The following is a 15,560-nucleotide window of genomic DNA, read 5'->3' as shown; positions in this document are numbered from 1 at the left end:
CAAGGTCAGACATGGCTGACGTAAAACGAATAAACATTATAGCTTTCATTGTGAACACAAGGCGGGGAGTCGGTCATACTCTTTGCACATACACTCGTCCTCAGCAATAGACAAATAGCCGCCTGTACATTTCATATTATTTCAATACTTCCCATCTATCAGTCTGTTTTAATGAAATGTTTTCTTATTTACATTTAAAGCGTTATAGCTTGCCCGACTGGAAGCACATTTTGTTTCATGTTGGCAAAAGACTGCTTTGATTGCTTTGTGAAATTGAAGAACAGCACACTGTTGGTCTCTGGGATCGATTGCTGGCATCATTTTCCCGATAATTACTGACGCCCTTCTAAATGACACTTTGTAAAAAGATATTCCACTGTGTACATTAGTGAACGAGTAAGTGAGATGTTAACCCATACCAGCTACAGGACCATTATGCGAGATCGTTAATAAAGCACTCCAGACTGCAATGGCTCCTTTCAAAGAAGACAAACATAGAGTAAAAATTTAAGTCTGCAACCGTAAACAAAACAAAAAGAAAAAAAAACAAAAACAAAACAACAACAAGAAAGCATTTAAATGTCATAACACTATAAAATAATATAGACGTAAGAATTAGAAACGTGTCACAGACACCACATTTCAAAACCATCAGTTAAAAAGATTGCCGTGTTGAGTAGAAAAGCGTAACACGAAAATTTCCATAAAATTTTACTTTAGAATTTTTAGTGGGCCTATAAATAAATGATAACATCTTTCCATTGCGGATTGTCCAGATTTAATAAAGTTATGAAAAAATTAAAAATGCAAGCATCAACAAACGTAAACACGCAGAGCATGTTAGACAGGATTTGGTGAAAGTCACCAGGGTTCCCTTCCGTAAGGTTTGTTTCTTCTTTCCTTTCTCGCAGCACGGAAAATGGAAATCTACTGAGTATGCTCGTATCACACTATGGAAAACACAATTTTTTTCTAGTGCTCAGAAAAGCTCAGTGCAAGATGTCAGTTCCAAATGTGGATGAAATACATGCCTACAAACGTCACTATGCAGAGAAAAAGGTTTACCGACGACAGGAGTGTATAGAGATGCGTTTCGTTAACCCTAACCATGAATGTGTCATCCTCAAGCTAGTAATTTATGGGAGAGCTGAGCCTTATATTAAACTACCTGCGTACAAACGTGCACATGACATCACAATTTGTGCATGAGGTTTGCAGGCTGAATCTCGAGAATGGAAGGAGATATTCACTTTAAAAAAAAGTTACCCACTTGGCATTTAATGTTTGTAGAATTTATGATAAAACGCAGTGAAAGGATGTCGATAGTTTTCATTACCTCTTCTTGCCCTTGGGGCTGACCCACCTGTACTACATTAAGGTGTGGAATGGAGGTTGTGGGGGTGGGGGTGGGGATCGATGAGACGTATTCAGGGTGAAGTCATGCCATCGGGGCCGGTCCTGTACAGGCACGTGCCGCCTGAGGTCTCATAATGGACATGCAGCCAGTCCACTTCTTTAAATTTGCAAACCAAGTTTTGTTTTGCTGGCTCAGGTGGGATTAACCACCCTCCACGTACCTTTTCAGGTCAGTTTTTTTTTCCACGGACGTTTATAGGTGGATTATTGCTGTCTGTCCATTGCTGTCAAGACCAACGGTTAGCCTCTTGCGAAGTGATCCCGCTGTTAGTCTCGGCGCGAGCCTTAACAATGAATGTGACTAAACCGGAAGCTTCGAAGTCTCATGCCTCGTTTTAGCAGTTAACTGGAAAAAATCGTCTGCCAGCAGTCCAGAAATACACTTTCGTTGGTTTTTTTTTTCCTTCACTACTACTTTGAACTTCGAAGCTACTGCGTTCCTCTTACTTATAGCTGAAATATCTGGGATTTTGCCCTTATTAAGTTAGCGCCCAGCAAATACCCATTGCAATGCGGGCTTTCTCTAAGAGATGATATAAACTATAGTTTTACAATTTCTCCACGTACTCAAAACAATAGTTGTATAGTGCAATAGCAATGTTAATGACACGAAACAAAACAACAGGATGTTGCTGAAGGAAAAGCGAAACCAGCAATACGATCATAATTATACATGAACACAAACCACGAAGATAAAGGGTTAACGATGTTTCTGGCGACGCGCGGGTTGCTATGACGTCACAGAAATAGTGTACCAGTTACAAGATGGCGGCGTACCCTGCAGGTGGCTCGGAGAACATCCTCTTGTTAACCGATTCTTACAAGGTAGGGTGCGTAAAGTGACGTAAATCCGTGTCATGTTACACACAGTGATTTTATCTTTGCACAAAATGCTCGGCAACGATAAAATTATTACGATTTTTGATTGACATAAAAATGACAAAGTCGCCGGGTAGCTTTAGTTTTACTTACCATAATCACCAGCAAGTGTTACTTTCGCTGTCAGTGAATATGATGTCCGTCCCGACTGGCTCTAGATGACTGTCACTTCTTTTAATTTTTACTAATCTTCGACCAAGACGGCATTATGGTCGTCGATTTAGGTCTCCCGATCGATCTGTTTGACCTAAATTCATTTTTTGGGACTAAATTAGGATGATTATTAAAAAAAAGGAGATAATTAGCTTGTGTTATGGGTGTGCGATATAAATCATTTCACGCAAATGTCCCTGTTACAAAGAGAAAGTAACTTTGTGCGTTTATGAGAATTAATCTTAAGCTGGGAATTCATTCTTGCGAAAACGAAAGTTAATTGACAGAAGTACGAAACAAACTTTCTGAGAAGTGCTTGTCTATTTTCGACAATGACATTTTATGGTCTAACTTATTGTGACGCTTTTAAAGATAGATTGTTATTTGTGTGGCTATTCATAAAGCTCTTGTCTTTAAAGTGTATTTGTTATAAGTTGAAATCTTTTGTTCTAGTTTGCAACCTTTCATACATTTTATCAGTCAGGTATACAGGACACTGTATATAGTTTACAACATGGGATGGTAATGATAGCAAAACTATTGGCTCAACCCACATGACTAATAATATATATCTAACAGTTGAAGGGATGGTCAAGAGCATTAAAATGCCTATTGGGTGCTTTTTTATGCTTATGAAATATGTGTGTATGAGAAGAATACCCATGCTAAACTTTGCAAAGAAAAAATTATATTACCAAGAGCTTTATAACTTATATATCTGCAGAAAGTAATTTATTACAGAATAACATTAAATTGATTATCTAACTTAAATCAAGATATTTACACAAAAACGTTGCAGTAGCATGTTTGTTAAAAACAATGGTTAGTCATTCAGTTCAACAACAAATATGACTTAAAATTTTACAGACCCTAGAAGTGGCTGAGATCAATTGAAAACTACCTATTTTTATGGAATCCTTACATCATGTATAATTTTTGTATTGTTAACATTTTTGAATGGCTGAATGACTGATAGTGGTATGTACATTTGACTCTGAACATATTGTTACAGGTTACTCACCATCAACAATATCCACCTAACACAACAGTGGTCTGCTCATATTTTGAGTGTCGAGGTGGCAAGTTTCCTACAACTGTGTTTTTTGGTCTTCAGTATATTCTCAAGCGGTTTCTTATAGGAGCCGTAGTAACAAAGGAAAAAATAGAGGAAGCAAAAGCCTTATATGAGGAACACTTTGGTAGGGATGTCTTTAATGAAGATGGCTGGAACTACATCCTTACGGTATGAACATTACAATTAGGCCATATCTGTATTTGGCATCAAATTTAAAACTGCACAGTATCATATGATGAGATCCTGCTTTTGTTACTCTTTTTTTAAAGACTAGATACATAATGTTCATGTTAAGCTATACTCTTAAGTTCTTGTCCCAAAATAGTTGCTTTGTAAGCAGTTTTAGGACCACAATGTACTATTTGTCTCCATAGTTCTCTTTTTTCTGTTTTTGGAGGGTGCGGTGGGCAAGTGTTTGAAGGGTTTAGACCCTCTGTTAAAATTGTATGGGGTTTAGTCCCTAAGTAAAAACATGAAATGTCTTCTAGATTAATAGCTGAAATACCTAGCAATGTACATTTTTAATATTTTAGTGACCTTTATTCATAATGTCATGTTTTTATGCATGTAAAATATCCCTGATATTTGATAACAATTAATGATGAAATACCACCTTCTGTGTCTGGTGTAATGAAAATGAGACCCATCCTTAACTTTCACTTTTGAGGACTCCCAATGCCAGGTCGTTTATGAACTTTACATGTTTGCAAGTTTTCTTTACGTGATTAGATTCTTTCTTTGTATTTTCCCAGCAACATAAGGGTTATCTGCCCTTGCGTATCAAGGCTGTACCAGAGGGCAGTGTTATACCAACAAAAAATGTCCTTTTTACTGTGGAAAATACAGATCCTAAGTGCTACTGGCTCACAAATTACTTTGAGGTAAGACAAGAAGAATTAAGGTGGTCGTGGTGGGGGATGGACACTGATGATTTACTTCATCTTTCTGATGCTGTTGTGTTAACGTTAGGAACTAAATGTCACAGCATGACAGTTATTACATGAATGGCAATAATTGATATTTATATATTGATAATAACAGTTTATTCTATGTAAGTGCTTGATACAAGTGAAGTGATTGTTCTTAGCATTAACATTCAAACTAATCATTCCAGATAGGCATTAACTATGAAGAAACTACAAGAGATTAAGAAGGAAAAATCAACAAACAGTAAATGACTATTGTTAGATATAAAATAGGAGTTGAGCAGCAACTTATTTCTTGAAAACATGAGTTGTAATGTGAGTTTTGAAAGTTGTAAGTGACTGAGCTTGCTATATCTGCACAGGGTGGGAATTCCATACCAAAAGCTGTAAATGATTGCTTGTCAAAGGTTGATAAAGAGTGTTTGGTTTTGACCAGTTAAGAGTGATTCTGAGACCTTGGTGGATAATACTTGAAAGACAGCCTGCTGTAGTCCAGAGGGATGAGGAGACATAAAAGTTCATTAACAGTCTCAGACTAAAGACTGGGATGAGGCTACCACTATTACAGAACTTTACCCAAGTGGTGGATAATAGGCCAACCTTCAGATATTGGAGGTTAGTTTTGAAATATGCTGGGCTTGACCAGATGAATAAACAGATGTGGACCAACAGGCAGTGTTCTAACAGGACAGGTGGGATACTATGTAGTGTTGCTATCTCTACAAAATACACCAAGTGTCTTACAACAGGCTCACCAGGGAAAAAAAAAAAGATCGCCTAAATATGTCCTCTGTAGCTGAACAGACAGGAGAAAAATTTGGCTGTGAAGATGGATAATTAAGGGACCAGCTGTGGTCAACTGTTTAGGTAGATGGAGCTCATCAAATCTGAATGTTCAACCATTATAGGGGAATGTCCCCTCTAGTTTAAAAATATGCTGTCAGATGTGCTGGGGGTGCTAAAGCTGCAAAACTTAGTACAATCATTGCTCTCCGGGGCGAAAGAGTGCTAGGCCACTTGCCTCAAGGTGCTCAACTCAAGCTACCAGCGGTCATAAAAAAGAGGAAGCAGAGGATTGACAAATTGAAAGTCAGCTATAACTGCTCAGCAGGCTAGATGAGAAGCCAGCATTCTCCTTGTGCAGATAGTTAAGCGCTACAACTCCAAATCCAACACCATCAATTCAACTCCAGTCAGTGCCATAGACACAGTAACTGGTGTGCAAAGCCTGGATGATAGGCACAAGATCTTTATCCAAGCTTCAAAGTTGACTTCAAAGACTGACTGATCACTCAATGCACAAGAGAATGTCAGAGCCCATTAAATGAAGGTCAAAGAGGAGCAGCTTCCTTAGAGTAGATTGCAGACTAGAAAAGCAGGACTAAAACTTGACCAACACACCAATAAAACCATCTCAAGCTACAGCATCCTGTCACCATGTGAGAGAGATCACTTTCCAGTGACTAGAAGCAACATCCCTGGTATCTTCTAAATGAGATGCTCTCAAACAGATCTAGAAAGGAAAGCAATCACCTTGGAGTACATCCACCAAGCATATCAACACGAGCTACGGATACATATACAGACACAGAAGTCAGTAGCTTGTTAGATGAGCTAACAGTTTAACTTTGTTTTTGTTCCTGCATGCAAGTCTTCTAGTTCTCTAACCCTTCCTTATTCAAGGCTGCTTACCAGCTGTTGTCATGACAAAGTTCAAATATCTTAATTTAAAATAATTGTGCTATAAAAAGAATATACCTTTAATTTTTCTACATTTTTGTTTTTCATTTTATTTGCAGACGTTGTTGGTACAGGTGTGGTACCCATTAACGGTAGCCACCAACTCTCGATATCAGAAAGAGATCATTGCCCGTTATTTGGATGAGACTGCAGACAATTTACTTGGACTACCTTTTAAGCTCCATGACTTTGGCTTTAGAGGCTCAACATCAGTAGAGGTTAATTTTCTGAAGCGTGTTTTTTGTTGTCGTTGGGTGTGATTGTAATATTTGTTAGCGAAACTATATTATATACCCTTCAAAAAAATAAGTCAGTGTTTTTTTATTAGAGAGTATATGCATGCAACAATTGATGTTGGATTGCTTCACTTATCTTAATGCCATCTACCTATAAAACAGACCAAACACTAACCTTAAAACTGTTCCAGCATTGTGTGACCTCAAAACTTTGTGTAGGTGTAAGTTTCATAATTTAACATTACTTGAATCATAAATTTGTTTGCAGTCAGCAGGAATAGGTGGTGCAGCACATCTTGTAAATTTTATGGGAACTGACACAATAGCTGGCATCAGTACAGCAAAGGCTTTCTACAGCTGTCCCATGGCAGGCTTCTCCATCCCAGCTGCAGAACACAGGTACACAACTGTTGATCTCTGTCTTCCTCTTTGTATTCTTTTGTTTAGCCAAGTGGTGGGGTTGTAGTGTGATTGCAACAAACTTCAAACACTCTCAAACAAAGGCAGGAACAGCCAGCAAGTGTGCGACCCTGTAATCCACAGGCTTGTACAATGGTCACGGCTTTTCGCGTCATTAGAGGCTCTCTCTTTTCAACTTATCCTATCTGCCACACATCTGTTCTTTCTATCACATCTCAGCTCTGCCCTTATATACCTCTCACAGAACTAACTTTCCATGATGCTTCTGTACGGCCGCAGTGATTTGGAGCTTTATATCATGTAGCTTTCATCAGTGCTGTCTGTCTGCCAATTTTCTACAGCACAATTACTACCTGGGGTCAGAAGGGAGAAGTACATGCCTTCCGAAACATGTTGACGAAGTTCCCTACAGGTCTGGTGGCTGTGGTCAGCGACAGCTATGACATATGGAACGCCTGCAGTACTGTCTGGGGTAAAGAACTGAAGGACTTGGTGGAAGAACGGGGCAAGAATGGTGGCACACTTGTGGTTAGACCCGATTCTGGTGACCCACCAGAAGTTGTTGTGAAGGTAGGCTGGGAGAACAAGCTGAGAAAGTTTTAATATTGCCATGAGGGTAAGGGAAGAGAGATTGTGAACACATTTTATTGAAAATGAAAAGACCCCTTTCATTATTCTTTATGGCAACAATTTATTTTTTGTTAGAAATAAATGATCTCAGTGGATGACTTTTTTCCTAAACATTTCCAGCAGGAAGAGTTTAGTAAATTTATCAAGCTTTTTTCCAGTCATAAAAATAGGCACTTTGACTGGGATTGGTTTGTATGAGACATTTGGGAAGTTGGGGGAGTAGGCAGGTTCGCCATTATGGCAACACAAACTGAAAGACCAGAAATGGAAAAAAATCTGTTTAAAGACCAAGTTTTCAAATGACACTGTAGTGTTGCTGAACAGGAACAGCAGTCTTCTATACAGTAGATATATGGAGATAGTGCAATCGTAAGTAGGCACTGTGAAGTTGGTCCTATGCAAGCAAATTTGACCCAGTCATCACAGTTTTGATAATTTGAAAAAGTTTAAACACATTCCTTTAGAATTCTTCTCAGTCCATTTGGCTTATGCTTTCTAGATTAGATATTCAGTACAATTTACGGTGCTAGAGATACAGTACTCAGGCATGTTTACTAAAAGTAGACCAATGGTAAACTACTTGCCAGAAGATTTAAGCAGGTGTAGGAAATAGTCTTTACGTAATTTCTGTATGTTAGTGTTCCTTGTGATTAAATAAGTGATATGAAAAGAGTCTTTTGGGTATGAGTTCTGTCACCACACCACAAGAAATTTAAATTGCAAGAAAATCAATTAAAAATAACAAATAAAATTTTCACAGAAAAAAGTTTGTTAAAATACAGAAATGATGCTTTGTGAGCTAATTTAGGCAGCTGATGTGCAGGAACTGTTGACCTTTCCTTTGATTAATGCCATCCCATTGCTTTCAGAATCTCAGTTATACAGCCATTTGACCATTTAGAATTTTAGATGAATGTGAGTCTATAACTGAATTCGATTTTATGGAGTAGGTAACAAAAAGCGACTTCCTGGTGATAAACATTTGGAACATGTGACATTTCTGTTGGAGCTGGATTTTTCCCATGTGCAGGTACTTGAAATTCTAGGTGCAAAGTTTGGATCCACTACAAACACCAAGGGCTATAAAATGCTGCCTCCATATCTGCGGGTAATTCAGGGTGATGGCATTAGCTATGAGACTTTGGAGGCAATTCTTGAGAACATGAAGAACAACAAATGGAGTTCTGACAACCTGGTATTTGGCAGTGGTGGAGCTTTGCTTCAGAGATTGGATAGAGACACCCAAAAGTGTGCATTCAAGTGCAGCTTTGCAGTTGTTAATGGAAAGGAGGTAAATGAAGAGTTGTTGGCCTTTGAAATGGCTCTTTTTTTATATATTTATTTAGTTTGAGAGTTCAGGGGAAATAATGCATAATTGTCTATTGCTGGGACATTTTGAATATTAATACGAGATTTTGCAGTCTCTTTAAGCAAAAAAAAAAAAAAGAAGTCCGAAGTTAAGTTTTTACTTTGCCTCTGAAGACTTCTCTCCTTACTGCATTGGAGAAGGTGCAACAGACAGTCTCACACACATGAGTTGCTACACTGACATACAAAAATCAAAGTAAACAGAATTTACAAATTTCTTCCCTTTTTGTTTACGTTTAAGTTAATGGTAGAAAGTAATAAACTTACTTTTTAAAACTGCATGTTGCTGCCACCATCACTATTATAATCATGATGTATTATTAATCTTGATTTTTTATTTTTTTGGTTTGATAGATTAGTGTATTCAAAGATCCAATTACAGACCCTGGCAAGAAGAGTAAGAGGGGTCAGTTGTCATTAGAAATTCATGACGGTAGATATGTGACTATGGAGGAAGGAAAAGGAGACCCAAAAAAGGTAACCATGCAAACTCGTTAGTAAGATTGTAACCTGATAACCTATCACACGACAATTTGCTTGTTATCTGTCGATAAATTTATTATGATGACCACTTATGGCTGCCTGCAGCTACCTGTATAATCACCATTAAACAGCGAAAACTTTTTGCCTTAGAAGCTATATCCTCAACTGGATTGTTGTTGAGATGATGATTTCTGTTAGTGCTACGACTTGTGACTTGTTCTCTCCAAGCTTCTTTCTGCCAACTACACTTTTCCATCCCCTTGTAACATAACCACCACAGTCAATTTGACTTTCATTTCATCTTAGAATGGATACCTATAATTTGTATAGATGCCTTAGAAAAATAAAATAATATTGATTTGATACACAGATATCATTATGCATTGTTTTCATATCTGAGCTGGCACAAAATTAAGGATTTTTTTAGTGGATTTGTTTATTTGCATACCAACAGTAACAGCTGGTTTGTTTTTAAGTGATTTTTACTCTACAGGCGTTAGTATTTTATTTTAGTATCTTATTTGACACACTGACCCCATGCTCTCTAAAATATTTTTTTAAAATCCTAACATGCAGTTAGTAGAATAGTCAGTTTAGCTGAGTTATTTTCTCACGAAGACTTTGCTAGTTTCTGACATAATACTTTATTTTCTGCAGCTGGATACCTTACTTTTTCCACAGCTTGTTTGGTTGTTTGAGTTTTTTTTTAAAGTAATGGTTTTTTAAAACTTAACCTTTTGTATATCTCAGTGGCATTGTTTATTTGTGTTTCTGTGTAATCCTTTGTTGTAGGATATCCTTGTGACAGTGTTTGAGAATGGCAAGCTTCTGAAGGACTACACTTTTGATGAAGTGAGACACAGGGCGGAGCTAGATATAGTGAAACAAAGCATGCTGCAGTGAACCTGTAGAGCAAGTCGGATGTTACTTCTGACCGAAAGAACATGCAAGACACAATTCTGATAATGCTTCTGACATTAAAGCATGACAAAAATCAGAACCTAGACTTAGATAAAACATAGTGTTATAGTACATTTGGAACTACCTTAAGTGAACATTTTTTCTCTGTTTTTTATTATTATTTAACTCTTTTTGGAAGAAAACTTAGATTTTTGCTAAGATCATTCTAATATAATCAGAAATAATCATGCACTTTTTTCTGTTTATGACAATGCTTTGCCTGGAAAAAACTTATTAGAACATATTAAAATATAAAATTGTAATGCCATAACCACAACGTTATTATTAGTGACATCCTTGGCTTTATCTGTGCATGTAATATTGAACTGCTAAACATTCTACAGAAGCACTACTCACTGCCAAACCCTGATGTTCAGTTAGTTGGTATTGCTTTTTTTTGAGGATTTTTGGCAGAAAAATGTATTTGAAGGAAAAATTACTGCCATAACACAGGACTGTGGATTTGCATTTTTTCTACTAGGTATTTATAGCTAGCTAAACCTAAAGGTGACAACTCTCATTAAGGAGATTGTAAATAGTTCAGTCCTGCATCTTTTCTGACTAGCAATTTGTAGTAGGTAAGTATTTTAAGCTAGATGAAGCTAAGACAGACAATCCCCCTAGACTGCAGTTGGTCTAGTTCTGCATCTTCATTGGCTAGCAACTCGTTATCTTTGTGTCCTTTGTACACATGCTTGGATGCAAATGTATGTATGTGTCTGACTCAGCAAGAATAGTTACATGTGCTCAAATGTGCTTACTTTATGTCACAATGTACTGGACTATATCAAATGAATTTTTCATCTTATTTGGAAAGAATGATGGAACAAACCATTTCAATGAAGGATAACATATCCATGAACATGACTGATATCTGATAACATGTCTATCTAAAATATCTTTTAATGGGAAAACAAAAAATATTTTATCTTAATGTGCAAAAAGTTCATATTCTTGACTGTTGCAGCCAAAAACTATTTCAGGTCTTTATTTCCTCAATGTACAGGGAACCAACATTCAGTTGGAGACACTGACCTCTGTGTGTTTTGAGTTTCCAAATTGCTATAGTGCTATACTTGTGTGTTTATGCCATTATTTCTTCATGGTTTTTACTTACTTGTCAACCACTGACTTCAAGATAAGCTATTAAATAAATCTGTTACAGGTTCACTGTTCTACCGTACTTGTATAAAGGCTTATCTTGTATGTCACATGTGGGTTTCTGCTTTGCTGTTTTCCATACTCTGTGTTTTTTCAGCATATATCTTATGCATTCTGTTATTAGGGGCATGCAAAAGCTTAGTTCCAACCTGTTTTTCACCAGTTATTCCATAATAAATCATACATGACTACATCCCCATGTGTTGACCAGCATGCATAAATAATCATACTAATGGATTATGAGTTGAAAGTTAGTGGAAAAAAGTTGCTAATAACATTTTTCAATTAAGAATTTGACTGTGTTGTAAGAAAATTATGATTTTTTATCATCAATATCTATGATTTTACATGTGTATTCTTTCCAGTAGAGAAATTATATTTCAGAAAATGGAACAAAAGATGGATTGACTATAAGAAGACCACCAAAACTAGTTAAAAAATTATGGAAGAACATGAAAAATAATAAATGTGATGCAATGAGCAAAGATCCATTGCAAAGTGGATGCAGCTTGCTGAAGCTATGATGGTGCTTACCTCGAACACAAGGGCTAAAGTGGTCTTCTGTAAAAGTTTAATTTGAGTATTCCCTCATGCTGTCAGTACAGTTGGCATGATATTTTCTTAAGGAGAATATTTTTCAGTGCAGCTATCAGGTACTGGTATGGACTGAATTCAATCTGATATTGTGTTGCTAACCAAAAATATTATTAATGGTATTGTCTTATTAATCTGAGTAAACCATTTTTTTAATAATTCTCAAAGCATTGTAAAGTTGATTAGGGGTGCATCTATACTTTTGCAATTCACTGGATCTGATAATTTTTCTCGTGCATATTCCTATATTATTTTTGCATGGTCATGACATGTTTTGCATTTTTTAGAAATTGTCATCTTAATTATTTTCTTGTTTTATTACTTTTGCTTGTTAAAATTGTTGATTTGATTATTTTTTTCTGTTAAGTGTGCAGTCATGCATGTGATATTTCTGTAGAAAGTATTGCACATTGCCATATTTTTCTGTTACTGTTATTCTGTATATTCCTTGAATTTTATTTCTTTCAGTGTTAACTGACTCATTCTATTTATAGTTTTTTTTCTCTGTCTATTAACACTTTCTCCCAGATTTTAACTTTGAGGGATATTCTAATCATGTTTGCTTTCCATCCTTGCTGCAGCTGCAGAGTTGTTTAATGAACTCAAATTATTGACCAGATCTTAACATGTCCAATTGTAGTAAGAGCTGTAAAATGCTCAGTCTCTAAATGACTAAAGCTTTTAAGAAATATTGCCTTCAGCTGAACTGTTAGCCACATAGGCAGATCTCTGGAGCTCACTGACCTTTGCCCTCTTAACAGAAAAAAGTTCCTGAAAACAACAGATTATTTCACCTTGTAAATGCTATGCTATTTATTTGTGAAGGGTTGAAAGTATTATATCATGTGGCTTTCATCAGTGCTGTCTGTCTGCCAATTTTCTACAGCACAATTACTACATTGTGTACTGTGAAGTAGCTTATGAACTGTTTTTTTTTTCTCTCTTTTTCATCCCTTGTCTATTAACCTTTGGAATCTGCTTATATATAAGCCAGTTGGGTCCCACTAGCCAGAACCAACAGTATGGAAAGATTGAAGGTATGGGATTTGTTTTGTCATTTTAGTTTTAGCATGACTTGCTGCAGTTCTGTCACATCTCAAAACTGACTATGCATTTTAAAGAAAATTAGCTATTTTCTCCTTGATGGCCAGTAAAGGCTTTCAAATCATACTTTGAACTAAATGTTTAGTGTGAAAAGAGCAGGAAGAGTGTTTCAGGAAGCACTGTAGCCTGATGGTGAATGGGCTCTACTGTAGAACAGAAAGTCTCTGGGTTGAGGCTATCTTGCACCTTGAAAACATGTTGCACACCCAGCAGTTGTGCATTACAAGTGGTTACCTGATTTATCACAGAGAACAGAAAAAGAGGGTTGTGGACAACTTTCTGCATGCTATGCACTAGACATGATCAGTGAACTAAATATTGTCTATCCCTTGCAACTACTATTGGGCTTGCCTTTCAGTTGAATCAACAATTGCAGCTATTGGTATGGCATCAATAGTAGCTTCTTGAATACAAGTAAAATTTGGCTCATTGTCTTCCCTATCTGCATTTCAGATTTAGATGTCTCTTCAGACATCTGACCTGGCTTAAAAACACAGATGTTAAAAAGAGTATATGAAAATATTAAGTAAAACAATTGCTTTTGTTTTGCCTTAGAATTTATGTGTGTGAGCACGCTCTCATGGATGAAGACGTTTTTCTGATTTCAAATGTTTATTCTTCAGTTTTTATAATCTTCTAATTTTGTCAGCATCAATTAGAATGTTATAATAGCACACATGTATTGCAATGTGACATCTGCTTTTGAATGTTAAAAACTATACAGCTTGTTATAATTTCATACTTTATTATTAGTTCTTATGGACAGCTATTGTAATAGTGTGTACTAGGTGTGTGCCTTGTGTGTGCATGCTGTGTACAGATTCAAATCATGCAGTAGGTATTTTCCAATTCTTTGGGAATGTTACCTGTACCATATGCATTCTGCAGATCTTTTATAATCTCAAGTAAACATTGTTTATTGTGTGATTATGTCATACAATAGTGTCTGTGTTAGTAGTAGCTTACATTTGCACCGTTTATAGCTGTAAATTATTGATGTGATGTTTTCAGTTCTGTTGTTGCCAGGGACTTGGTTTCAGACTGTTGTCTTCCATAAAAGCTGTAGAAAATAGACTGAATTGTCTGATTTGCTGTGTACATGATGGTGGAGACCATGCCAAGGTGCTAGTGCTGCTTTGTTTTCCCATACTTCCCATCATGAAAGACATGTACTGTACCTGCATGTCAATGAGTAGCTGTATTAACCATTAGTTGCTACACATTTTTATGTATTTGGCATATAATTAATCATTGTTTACTCTCCTACTATGTTGGCTATATGAGAGTAGGATATTCTTCTGAAAGTTAATCACCCTACATGTAGCATTTAGTTGGGATAATCACAGTTCCTGAATTTAAGAATTAAGAAAATGTAATTGACACTTTTGGCTGGAGTAGGATTTTTGAAAATGAACTGCCATTTTGTCACATTTATTCTTTGAAACCCAGAAGAGAGTTCATATAGCATAATTTTAGGTGTCATATATCAGGAAGAGCTTAAATCTTGCCACATAAATTCCATGGTCAGCCACATTGCTAATTGAGAGGCTGAGAGTTTGTGTGGTTTTTATTGCTCTGAATACCAAACAAGTGATTCTATGCTCGTTTCCTACTGTCTCAGATAAATCTAGATCTTTGTATTTGAGTTCTGGCATAAATCACCATTGAAAATTGCAGTAGTCCAATAAAATGTTAGCAACATATGTTGCTAACTCTAAAGTCGCTGTTTAAGAGAGATATCGATTGTTTTGGACAATTGGTATACTTTTTACCCATCTTGATGCCTTTCTTGTGCACTGTGGTACAGATTCCAATGTTCACTACACAGGAGTAGTACAGTCAATAGTGTTTTTTGTCTTTTCTGGAGAATTATTAGACTAATGTATGGATTGTAGGATATGTGTTTGACAATGAAGAAGGTTGTGAAATATGTTTCAGCACATGTTCTCATAGAGTTGATGCCTAGAACAAACGCAAACTGTTTGATCACACTGTGTGCAGAGTTATAAAACACTTACAGCTTCTTCTCGGCATCGCTTTGGGTGCTTCGTTATAATATGTATGGATTGAGTTTTTTTTTTTTGTATAATTATTTTGTGCATAGTAAAGAAAGACAGGTATCTCCACATTTCTTCACCACACATCCCCACATCAGTAGGTGAAGAGCAGACAAATCTCACTCTTGTACCACACAAAACTATTTTAAATCTGCACTCACCAGTCCATGAAAGATAAATGGCCGTACACAGCAAATATTTATAGCCCTCCAGCTTGCATCAAATAAAAGGTTACTTGAGTAGGGCAGGGTTTCCCACTGTTCAACGTGTGTCTGTGTGCGTGTGTTTAAATTAAGTTACTAAAAATTTCCATCTTCCGCATTCATTTGACTTAACCCGACAACACCAACTGAAGTTA

At 36.5% G+C, this 15,560-nt stretch overlaps 1 protein-coding gene across 1 annotated transcript; it reads left to right on the top strand.

Moving 5' to 3' along the window:
• The first annotated feature begins 2,097 nt into the window (after positions 1-2,097).
• On the top strand, positions 2,098-15,170 carry LOC112571701 (nicotinamide phosphoribosyltransferase-like). Its single transcript, XM_025250921.1, has 9 exons — positions 2,098-2,241; positions 3,461-3,691; positions 4,276-4,404; positions 6,249-6,407; positions 6,694-6,824; positions 7,187-7,415; positions 8,506-8,766; positions 9,198-9,320; positions 10,119-15,170. Exons 1-9 carry the CDS (start codon positions 2,182-2,184, stop codon positions 10,227-10,229), a joined length of 1,434 nt encoding a protein of 477 aa, XP_025106706.1. The 5' UTR covers positions 2,098-2,181; the 3' UTR covers positions 10,230-15,170.
• The last annotated feature ends 390 nt before the right edge of the window (positions 15,171-15,560 follow it).

Source organism: Pomacea canaliculata, linkage group LG9 (genome assembly GCF_003073045.1).
Source record: "Pomacea canaliculata isolate SZHN2017 linkage group LG9, ASM307304v1, whole genome shotgun sequence".
Taxonomy (NCBI): Eukaryota; Metazoa; Mollusca; class Gastropoda; order Architaenioglossa; family Ampullariidae; genus Pomacea; species Pomacea canaliculata.
This window is presented reverse-complemented; position numbering and strand designations above follow the sequence as displayed.